The 12,035-nt window shown below is 42.6% G+C and overlaps 1 protein-coding gene across 1 annotated transcript; it reads left to right on the forward strand.

Moving 5' to 3' along the window:
• The first annotated feature begins 295 nt into the window (after positions 1-295).
• RASD2 (RASD family member 2) lies at positions 296-9,520 on the forward strand. The gene is made up of 3 exons (XM_082053198.1): positions 296-1,208; positions 5,406-5,685; positions 7,263-9,520. The coding sequence occupies exons 2-3, from the start codon at positions 5,415-5,417 to the stop codon at positions 7,790-7,792; spliced, it is 801 nt and encodes a 266-aa protein (XP_081909324.1). The 5' UTR covers positions 296-1,208; positions 5,406-5,414; the 3' UTR covers positions 7,793-9,520.
• Positions 9,521-12,035: the final 2,515 nt, after the last annotated feature.

The raw sequence follows: 12,035 nt of genomic DNA on the forward strand, positions 1-12,035 counted from the left end.
ATTTAAATATGAATGAAAGAACAGCAGTTACACGTTATTCTTATTTCTTAATCAAACCAACCAGCAATCATAATGTCTTTGAGGTTGAGGAAACAGGAGAATAGATTCCATACGGCAAAAGAATTAGAGGAATTATGGACAGAAAGCCCCTACTTGGGAAATGAGTCAGTCCATTTCTGGCTAGCAGAAAAGATCAGCACGGAGTATACAGCCTTTAGAAACAGCTTATGAATTTACAGCTTGCAAAGTAAGTGAAGTCTCTGTGTACATCTCTTACACATACGCTAACTCATTTCCCACACAGGCATACATACAGGTCTCTGTTGGAAAGACAGGAATGTACAACGTACAGTCTGCAATGCGTGTGAACTTTCTGTTTAGGGGAAAAAAAGATTTTTTTCAATAGGCACAAAATCCCACCCCCTCAGCACCCCTCCTTCCCCTGTGTCTGACACTGACTTCAAGGGAGGAGTTGAGCCAATTATCTGTGAGTCCTACAGAAGGAAAATCTGCAATTTGCCAGTAGTTGTGAGAGCGAGAGGGAGAAAAGCAGGGAGGGAAGGAGAAAGATTTAATTGGTGAATGTGAAGAAAAGCCCCTTCTGTCCTAGAAAGAGAATATTTTAAAGCAAATCTCTGACCAGAAGAAAAGAAGCTCGTGGAGGGGGGTTGTGCTGGGCAAGACCTGGGGAAGCGTATGTTCACCATAGACAACTTCCATGCCCCCACTGATTTTTCCCCACCAATCTGAGGTGGTGTAGAGGCAGGGTCGGCCAGTGGATGCACCCAGGACCCTGCACAACCAGGTGTCACTCCAGAGACCCTTCATCCCCTGCAGAGCCTACAAAGCACAACTTGAAAGAAAAGACAGTGAGAGTGGGAGAGACTCTGCCTCTCCTCTCAAACTGAGGCTGTGAGGAGGAGCTCATCTCACTATAGGAAAAAGCTGTCACTGCTTCTGAGACCCTTCTTCATCCCATGTCGGTCGCCTGATCCAGTACTTACCATCCATGGGGGAATGCCCTCTGGAGCCCTGCGGTCCTTCCCAGTCCTGCTAAGTTTCTGGGAAATACTGGTGAAGAACTGAGCCCAGAGCAAGCAACGCGGGGTCCACAGAACAACAGCCTTTTACAGCAGCAGACGCCTCTGATCAAAATTGTCAGCTTCATCAGACTGCATCAAGACCCAGGACTGCTCCTCCAAGGAGAGGTAAGAAAGTGATGGAGTTTGGGATGGAAGTAGGAAATAACATCCCATGGGAGTGATTGTGGGGTGTATGAAAATTATGGGGATACTAGCAGTGATTAACAAGTGGCAGGTCTGCTGTGCATGGAACAGTTTACATCTGCCTGTGTCCTTTTTAGCTGGATGCAGTGAATTACACTGGGATGCAGACAAAGACACAAACAGTAGCTGAAGACTGTGGAGTGCAAGAGAGGTAGTTCAAAAGTCTGTTCATGGATAGGGAGTGGTAGGGAGCAGACGCCCTGATGGGAGGATGGAAACTAAGGTGTAAAAGCTCTAGGCAGTTAGAATGGAGAATGTCTTCCTTAGGTATCTCTCTCCAGATGCTCAGGACCAAATTTATCACTAACTTGCTGGATTCAGACAAGTGGTCTTAAGAGCATGCAAAAACAGGTGCATTGTCATTCGCTCTGATGTCTGCCTACGAAACAAGCAGTGGTGGTTAGCATGTAGAAAATTACACAGGGAGTCAAAAGAAACGGGTTTAATGTTGATTTTGGACACCTATTTCAGCTCTCTCTGGGCATATGAGGCTTTCCGTTTATGAAGTGGAGGTAACACTCATTGCCCACATTTCTATGACATTTTTAAATCCCTGTGCTGTACAAATCTAAGAATACTAATGTAAAGTTTATAGCATCAAGCCAGTGCACATAGCAGAAGGTACCACTGGGAATTAATCTATGCTTAAGCATTTAATAAACTGGAAGGAAAAGATGTAGATTAAAGCCAGCTGGAGGCTGTTTGTCTCCTCATTCCCTTCTGATTGATTTTGCTTTATTTAGTACACGAACATGTGGTCTCTTTCTGTTTCCTTTCTTCTGGCTCTAATCTTTTTTCAATGTATGAGTTCTTGTGCTCCCCCCACCCTGCCCCTGGGTGCGAAGGCTGAAGTTTCATTCCTTTCTGAGGAGGGAATAGAACAGATTGTATTGAACTGGAGAAAAACTGCAGTGAGGGGATAGGAAGAGAGAGCACAAAACATAAATATAAGCTCCCAGTTCAATGGCACGCTCTGAGTCAGATTTGCAGCAAAGGTGATGAGATGAGTAGCAACCTCATGAATCAAAGTGCTGAAAAGCATCTTTTGACTTTGTGTGAAATTAAATGCAGTCAGGAAAGAACAAGAGTCCTCCTGACTGAACGCTTTGGTTGGTAGAACAAGGACATTATAAAGTGACTATTTAATACATTAAAATCTCCATGTGCCCACATCCCTTCTTCCCTTTCAGCACATCTACATCCTTGGGGAAAAGCATCCTGAAATGAGTACGTCTGCACACAGGATTTTGCCTTTGAGGATTTTGCCTTTGGTGGGGGCAGGGGGCAGTGTCATTTAATGACCAGAAATGCAAGGGTGAGGAAAGGTGGGAAGGAGAAAGAGTTTGAAAGGTAGGAGTCCTGGAGTCTACTCATTATTCCTATTTGTTTGACCTTGGCTGATCACTCAGCTTCCCTGTGCCTTATTCTCCCCATCTGTGGGCAGCTGTGGTGACAATTCCTTCTCCAAGCTGTTCAGTGTATAGTGACATTAACTAAGGTTCAAAGCCAACAAATTAATTTCAAGGTGGAGGACAGAAGTGCCTCTTGCGCTAAAGATGCAAAAAATAACCCTCCGAGCAACTGCAGTGACACAGACCACCTCCTTTGCTGTGTGGTGGGAGTTTCTCTTAACACCAGCAGCTCAGTGGTTACCTGTCAGTCAGCAGTATAACTTGTAGGATTTTGGCTTGTAAGGATTCTGTCCAGGATCTGGTCTCCCAGCATGCACATTCTGTACAGGACATATAAGGCATTTGCTTAAAAAGTGTTAACTGTGCTCATTCCCAGATGCAGCTGCACCAAGTTGTACAAAACCAGTCTTCAGCAAGTGAGAATCAACTTGCCCTCATTCAGCTACACTGGTACACCCCAGTCCAAAGAGCTGGCTAATTTCTAAATACTGAACCTGGGCTGTAGAGAAGTTCACAGTTCTTCTCACAAAATCTATTTCCCTGCTTAACCATCAGCTAAAAAAAACAAAACAAAACAAAACAAAAAAGCCCAAGAGGGTGAAAGGAAGCTTCCCAAAGCAGATCTGTCACCATTTGTCTGCCCATGAATGCAAGACAGTATTGACTGGCTATGTAGGAGAGGGCTGACCCAGTGTACATGGCAGTGTTGTTTCAGAAACTTCATTTGGTGTTTCTGCACTGTTGGAGATGGGTCCTGTTCTAAATAAAACACAGAGTCCAGTCCAAATATCAGGTGTGGTCCTTGCTGTCATTCTCACCACAGTAATCCCAGCCATACCATAACGCCGCATGTGTGTATCTATCCAAAGTTACGTTCTGACATTACTGTCTGGCTCTAATATTAGGCTGTCTTGCCCATTGAATGTAATTCAGAGTGTAAGCTACTCTGAGGAAAGCATTGCATTTTCTTCTGTGCGTCAGATAGGGCTAAATGTGCTGTTGGTGTGCAGCAAATTACAGCAATAATAATAAATAGTAGTGTTTTGCTGTTGCCTTGGGCTGTAGCACAGCGCTTGTAATGATGATGGATCAGGATTCCAGAGACTTCTTTATTTAGCAGTGACCGTATCTTTACTGCTGCTTTGGTGCTTAGCACATGTTAAACAAAGTAAGAGATTTTAAGCTTTTGACTGAGATAAGTGTCAGCTATATAAACGCATGGGAGATAAAATTCACTCGCAAAGACAGGAATCCAGATCTGGACCCAGAAATGAACTTTGAGTGTACATAAAGTACCCACATTGTACCATTAAATAAACAACACCTAAGTTAAATAAACGGCACAGTGGGAACTTGATTATTCTTTAACGAGATCCTAGTAACCAAAATAAACTCTGTCAAAAATGTACCTTCTTTGCTTTAACAGTTAGATTTCCCCACACGGCGGTTATATTTTTCCTTACAGCACACAATTATTTGAACTGGTACATTAAAAATGTCTCTTTTTTTTTTTTTCCTATCAAAGTTTTGTGCATCTTAGTGCTATGTTAACACGTCAAAAAGGTCTCGAGACTCATTTTAGCTGCCTGGGGTTGCACATCTTGTCTAATAGCTATTTAAGATGACTGCCCCTCATCTTTTCTCCTGCTTGTACTTAGCACCAGTGCAGACTGTGACAGCCACAACAGCTGTGTATGCATAAAGACTGAAACTCCTATGAAATCTACTCTTCTGCAGCTCCATCCATTGCCAGCCATCCTACTGCAATGCTGACAGTTTGTTGATAGGTAGTTCCCAGACTACCAGTCCAAACAGCACGATTAAAATCTGGTTTCTAAAAGTTCACTTAAGCCACAGATCTTAGAATTTGTCATTGGCCAGTGCCATTTTGTGGCTCAGACCTCCCTGCATCAGCAGTAGAGGTTGTATGGCACCAACCATTTAAAGTTGCTGACATGTCTAGCTTCCACTGATGTCAAGCATGATTCTTGTTTCTGTCTGACTTTCGGTTGATCTCAAAATGAGTACTGTGCGCAGTTCCTATTTAGGCAACCAAATGAGGCAGTCTAGGTCTTAATGGCAGCTGCAATTGATGTAGTATATTGGGAAATCTGACCTCTTTGTTTATGTACCTAAATGAGAACGAAGCTCTACTGAAAAATCTGGTAATGTCTAAGTGACGCAGATGGTGGGAAGGAACCTGCTGTCTAAGTTGAAGCATAGCTGATAAAATTAGTGCTTAATGTTGAAAGGAAATAGCAAATCACAGTTCAAAACCGTGCTATTTTCAGTGTAAATGCCTTCATTTTTATGTGACTTTACAAAAAGAAAAAAAGAAAGAGAAAGAGAGAGAGAAAGAAAAAGAGAGAGAGAAAAAGAAAGAGAGAGAGAAAGAGAGAGAGAAAGAAAAAGAGAGAGAGAAAGAGAAAGAGAGAGAGAAAGACAGAGAGAAAGAAAGAGAGAAAGAGAAAGAAAGAGAGAAAGAAAAGAAAAGAAAGAGAGAGAAAGGAAGAAAGACATAGTTACTGGAAATGGGAATGAAAAAATTAAGTATTTCCAGTGAAAAGATTTCTATACAAACCGTTAATCAACTAACCTGGACTGTTGTCCAGAGCACTCTTTGACAAGCTTGTTGTAAGGAGCTGCCCTATTCCACCCACAATATAGTTTCTAGTCTTTCTTCCAACTCTGCCATTTTGTCTTTCAGGACCAAGCAATGATGAAGACCATGTCTGGTGGAAACTGCACCCTGAATGTGCCAGCCAAGAACTCGTACCGCATGGTAGTGCTGGGAGCCTCCAGGGTGGGGAAAAGCTCCATCGTCTCACGATTTCTCAATGGACGCTTTGAGGACCAGTATACTCCCACCATTGAGGATTTTCACCGCAAAGTGTACAACATCCGGGGAGACATGTATCAGCTGGACATTCTGGACACCTCTGGGAATCACCCTTTCCCTGCTATGAGGAGGCTTTCCATCCTGACAGGTGAGAAAGTGGGGGAAGTTTGCAGATGGAGAACAGTGGGTAAAAGATGATAGTGAAAGACAGTAGCTTGAAAACTGTAGCCTGGAGATGACTTTGACTTTCTTAGAAGGCAGCTAAAAGGACTGCTTGATTCTGTTGCAAGATGCACTTCTCTGGAGAGATATTTCCTGAACAGGATGCACCATTTATGACAGGGAATGCATTAGCCACAGAGGAGAAATCCACTGGGTACAAGTCCCAAACTGAGATTTCCCCCTAGTTTATTTCCTTTCTCAGCTACTTTTCCCTCCTGCTCCATATTTTTATTGCAGTGACAAATGAATGGCTAAATAAAATCTCATGGGCATAAAGAGCAGCAAGGGACAAAATAACCATGTCATTACAAGACACAAGCAGTGAAAAACAAATGTAAAATGCACAGGGAGGGAATGCAAATGAAGAAAATCTCAGATTTTTTGTTCCTAAAAGTTCCAGCATGATTATCTTGATTTGATATTCCAGTAAAAGGATAGGTCTACTTTTACTCTTTCTCCTTAGTCTATGGTTAATCAAATTAATTAAAGAGGAAAAAGGGAAAATGGTGGACGCATTTCGTATGTTCTCATTGTCAAGCAGATTCTGTTTGAGCTAACATGTAATCTCTAACTGTGAGAGTGACAGTGGTGACATATTCAGCTACAACTCACAAGAAACCTACTTGCTGAATTTGCTACCTACCCTCTTAGCTAACCAGTGAAACGTGATGTTCACATCTGAGTAGGCTAGCATCCACATTCAGCAACGTCCTAGGGCCAATATCTGGGATGTGGATGTGAGCTTTTGTCCCTGAAAGCTCTCTTAGCATGTTCCACATGAATGTCATTCAACAGGCGATTTGCGTTACTTTATATTTGCAAAAGAAATAGTAAGTCTGGAAATGTCAAAAGGAAATGCCAGGGGATCTGTGTCGTTTATGTATTTCTTTTTTTTCCATGGTCCATTTCTCTTGAGCAAATGAAATGACAACAGAGCACTGCACATTGGGAAACCTCTCATTCCAGGCTTAAGTCTTTGGGACTGACTAGATGTAAATCTTCAGTTCAGGTGCTGCTTTGTGTATTGTGTAATCAAAAGGCTAAGGCTGAGTGGCTGCTAGCTCTCCACTCTTCCTGGTGTCAGAACAGGCAGTGTTTTACACATAGATACAAATGAAAGGAAGGAAAAAGAAAAGCAACGCAGCAAAGCTGAGACAGAAACATTTTTACAAAAGAGAGTAAAATGAGAAATAACTTGGAAGTCCAGTGCAACCTGGGAACACATGATCAGATATAGCTGAAGTAACATTATAGCCAAAAGGCTTTTCCGTTGCACTACAGAAAGGTGTGGGGAGCTGAATTAGAAGAGCTGAAACTAAAGTACAGATGAGTGAACAGATTCAAAAGGACCAAACAAAAATCCGGGGAGGAGATGGCAAATAAGCTTTTTTCTTTTTTTTTTTTTTTCTTTTTTTTTTTTCTTTTTTTTTTTTTTTTTTTTTTTAGTTAGCTCCTCTGACATAGGCTGTGGCCAACAAGCCTTTAATTCTCTTTTAATTGCAGGGGATGTTTTCATCCTGGTATTCAGCTTGGACAACAGAGAATCTTTTGATGAGGTCAAGAGGCTCCAGAAACAGATCCTTGAGGTCAAATCCTGCCTGAAGAACAAAACTAAGGAATCAGCTGACCTCCCCATGGTGATCTGTGGCAACAAAAATGACCACAGTGAAGTCTTCCGCAAGGTACGCTCAGATGAAGGTGAGGACCTCGTCTCCAGTGATGAAAACTGTGCTTACTTTGAAGTTTCAGCCAAGAAGAACACCAACGTGGATGAGATGTTCTATGTCCTCTTCAGCATGGCCAAACTACCTCATGAGATGAGCCCTGCCCTCCACAGGAAAATCTCCATCCAGTATGGTGACACCTTCCAACAGAAATCCTTCCGGATGCGCCGAGTCAAGGACATGGATGCCTACGGCATGATCTCTCCCTTTGCTCGCCGGCCAAGCGTCAACAGTGACCTGAAGTATATAAAATCAAAAGTTCTCAGGGAAGGTCAGTCAAGGGAGAGGGAGAAATGCACAATCCAGTGAAGGAGGCTTGCATTTCTGTCTGAAGTCATCATCCACATGCAGTGCCTTAGAGAAAAACGGTCTGTGAAAGCACAGAATGGGCTCACGGGGTCCATCAAGAAAACCCAACATGGAGAAAGGATAACTCTTCCTGTGGATTCTGCTGAGTCACGAATGTAAATAACATTGTCCTGTAAATGACTGGGAAAAATCATAATGCCTGAGATACAAGTACATTTCTCTGTCTTTGTAATGTAGTTCCTCTTCATTTCTCTTTTTGTTTAAAGAATACAGACCTGAGAAGTGAAGACATTTCAACCCTGTCTTTACAAAGAAAGTAGGTGAAAAATGCACAGAAGGCATTACCAGTCATCCAGCATGCAACTTTTGCTAAGACAGAGAAGGTTATATGTGTGTGCGTGTGTGTACCTCTGCGTGTCTGTGTGCATGCATGTGTGGAGAACTCCTTTTAAAAAAATGAGACTTGCATTTCCAAGGGCAGCAGTCTTAACTGAGGTTTCCAAGACTGGGAGCAGACTCTATATACAGAGGACGGCTAACTCACTTCTGAGGGCACTTGCATTAAGAAGATCTTGATCTTATGTTTGCCGGGACAGTTATCATTTGACATTGACATGAATGTTTTTTGTATTATATATTTTATTTGGGATTCATTGTTTTTTATTGTCTGGGGTTGGTTTCTTAGCAGAAATAGATGGCAAGTGCATTTGATATCAAAACAGTGTATACTGTCTAATAGTGAAAGGTGTTTTTCGTCTGTAAAACTATATAATATGTACATTAATTGAAAGTGAAGTTGTTCTGCAAAAAGCCAATACATTTGACTACTTCACAAGACTGGTGTGATATTGTTTCTCAAAGCAGTCAAATTGACTCAATATACCATGGCACTAATGCCACCCTTTGCCTTGCTGGTCACCAGAGCAATGGATCCTTCCTTTGCCAGTATCAGCCGAGACTGACCAGATTCATACGTAGGCTTAGACCACTTTAGAGGCAGGATTAGGTTTTCCTTCTAAATCAAGAAACGAATGGTTGGAGGGTGAGCTCCATCACATTTCTTCTCTTAACATGCCTCTAGCCATTTCATTCATTTATTTCCGTGTTGTCTGATAAAGGTTGCCTTGATGGAAACCTTTGCACTGCACAAGTCCTTCATACCAGAAGCTTTGTACTGGCTGCCCAAACAGAACTGAACTGGCTGGTAGGATAAGTCTGGGAGCATCTATTCACTTCTTCCCTTTCTCGGCCCAGTCCAGGCTTCCTTGTCTTCAACTCTCTCCCTGTTCTGCTTCTAGCTTTGTTGTTTGATGTGCTCCTGTATGCCTTCAAAAGCCAAATATATTCTTTCAGGTGTGAGCTTGCCACACTCACTGACTGGAATGAGATGTGTGAATACAAAACTGTGGGCAAAGCATGGCCCCAAGACTGTACAAAACAGTAGAGTATATACGTTATATATACCTCAAAGTGACTTTCAGATATCTTGTCCCTCCCTCATACTCAAATTCTGTTCTTGGCTGTATCTGCCTTGTTGTGTCCTGGGTAGAGCTGTGAGCTAGTTCATGCTATAATTTGACAGGAAACCAAGAATAATGGTTGTCTGTAAAAATTAGCCTCTGGGACTCAAAGTCCCATGTTCATTTATCAGCTCCACCTTTCATTGGTACTGTATATTGACTGGTGAAATACACTGTACTTCTATTGCTGTTCCCAGGGCAGCACCTTTCAGACCATGCCCTCTCCCTATCTATACATATGTACATCATTTATGATTAAATGTGTTTTATTTATTAGCTCTGTCCAGGTCCTTTTTTACTTTCTCCAAGAAAAATGAAGAAGGTCCTATTTTTTTTTGTTGTACAGGTGCAGCTGAGCAAGTGAGTTGTGAGTGGTGATGAGATCTCCAGTAAGTTCTGGAAGAGCGTTTTATGTCCTCCAGGCAACAGGGACAACACATTTGTCTGGAACAGAACCATGCATATTTCTATCTTTTTTTCTAGCTATCTATCTATTTGAACATCAACTTCTATATACAGATATCCTCTGAAGCAGAAGCAGACAGTTACTCTTCCTCATGTTGCCTCCAACACAAGAAAATGAACCCTCCCTCCTTCATGCACAGAGCTCGTGTGCTCATCCCTGGTGCGATTTCATGGGGTCTCTGCAGAGACATCCCTTGTTCTAAGCAGTCTCTCCATCTCACTATCTCTACCTCTCAACCACACAAGTCTTGGTCCCCCTGAGCAAATGCATACCCCCACTACAGACTCTCCACCCAAGTGCAGGACTATAGAATGTGCCATTGATCAAGCTCTGGGACTCATGTGCCACAGTGACATGGGAGGGTTGAAGATGGAGTGAGAAGGGCAAGTGCACTGGCCATTGGCTGGATTAAGCGGGTCCAGCAAGCTAGAAAAGAACTCTTTGCACTATAGCCCATGTGTTGCATTATGGAGCCTATGTCCACTCTCCCTCACCTGCTGGATAAAGCTGAAGTTTTTAAAAGCCTCCATAATAATCAAGTCTCTGCCTTTGTCTTACAACATTGATCTTATAATTATTTTCCCTACTGTCCTTCCACCTCCACAGAGACCCCAGCTTTTCCTCACTCTCCCATGTCCTCCTCTTTGTCTTTTCTGCCATGGATATGAAGCCACAGGGCACTGAAAAATCATGTTGCAGTGACACATGGGTGCAAAAGTGGAAGTGACTGAAGACCAAGGAGCAGGTGCTCACAAAGATATGCTGGATTCCACAGGAGGGCCATTGAGCCCCAGCTTCAGTGTCCATCATGGCCTGCCAGTGCTCAGGGTGAGAAGCATCTGACAAACTGGCTGGGAGTGAAAGTGAAACAGCATTACAGTCACCCATAGAAAAAAAAATGATAATAAGCAGGTAATCTTATTAAAGTAATCCTAGGCTTCTCTCTGCATTTTGTTACTGATGATAATTGCTTTTGAAGTTAGATTATCATGCTCCCGAGGACATTTTTTTGTTTGTTTTTATTATATCGTTACAGTCATTCTATTAATATTCATATATTGAAGTGGTTACAGCCCTTAAAACAGACTGTATGTGTCTCAGTTGTTTATTCACAGTTAGCAGCCATTATGGTCTGTGAAAAGTGCTTGCAAGAGCAAGGCTACCTGTCTGCACAGGAGGCATAAGGTAAGGCAGGAAGAGGAAAGGGGAATAATTTCTTCCCTGGTAGCTGCTGAACGTGTCTGGCTGTAAGACAGCAGGGAAGGACTTCATGGGAAACTCTTATGTGTGTTAAGAACCAGTGAGACCCTGAAAGGAGCACAGAGCAGACCTACAGCCAGGCCTTGGAAGCAATGGAAAGAGAAACTACGTGGGTTCGTTTGGTTTTCCCTTGGGATTCAAGGGACCTGCACAGAACTTACTTGAAGCTATGACTTACAAGAGGTAATGAAAATGCACAGCACTAAGGGCAACTCTGGAAGAAGGGATCCATCCAGTAAAGATGCTGGAAGCAGGTGTACCCTTACCTGGTCTTACATAACATAATTAAGTTGCTTTATTCTAATAGCTATCTTCTCCTGTACGGCAGTATCTAAAGCCTAGCATTAGCGATACAAAGCTTCCTTGATGTTTTTCATGTACTTACTTTCAGGACAAAGAACAGGGACATATACGTCACTGAGGATCAGTCAAAGCCCTGGAACAAGACAGGGCTGAGATTTGTTTTGCACATTGCTCTACACAGCAAGAAAATCCTCATCCTGAAGAAATTACAAGTCAACACGTTATAGAAGCTACTATAAATAATGCCAAAAATCCAATTAAGCCACAGGGTCAGTACAAATCAAGAAGGAAATAGTGGTCATGCTGAATAAACTACAAAATAACTTTAGGGTGGGAAGGGCAAAGCTGAAGCCTATTTTGATATCCAGAGGACTACATTAGGCTTCTGTTCTGAAGAATCCCCAGGAGGACTGCTGCCACTAGGCCAGCGTAATGCTAGAGGGAGGATGTCATGGTGCAGCCTCACAAAGAGCATTGTCTCCTTGAGACCCCAGGGTGCAATAGATCTGGTTGTCTGGGAGGCCGAAGGGCTTGTTATTATCACAAAGGCAAGTAGGAAATAATGGGATAAGTTTTAAAAGGGCATCAGAAAAGAGCTTCAGAAAGGGGCTAACAAAGGTAGGATGGCAAAAGGAGGTTGGGTGGGTAAAGAAAAGATAGACTAGAGTGTATGCTACAAAATGTACCTTTCACC

The sequence above is a fragment of the Streptopelia decaocto genome, assembly GCF_964273445.1.
Source record: "Streptopelia decaocto genome assembly, chromosome: 1".
NCBI lineage: Eukaryota > Metazoa > Chordata > Aves > Columbiformes > Columbidae > Streptopelia > Streptopelia decaocto.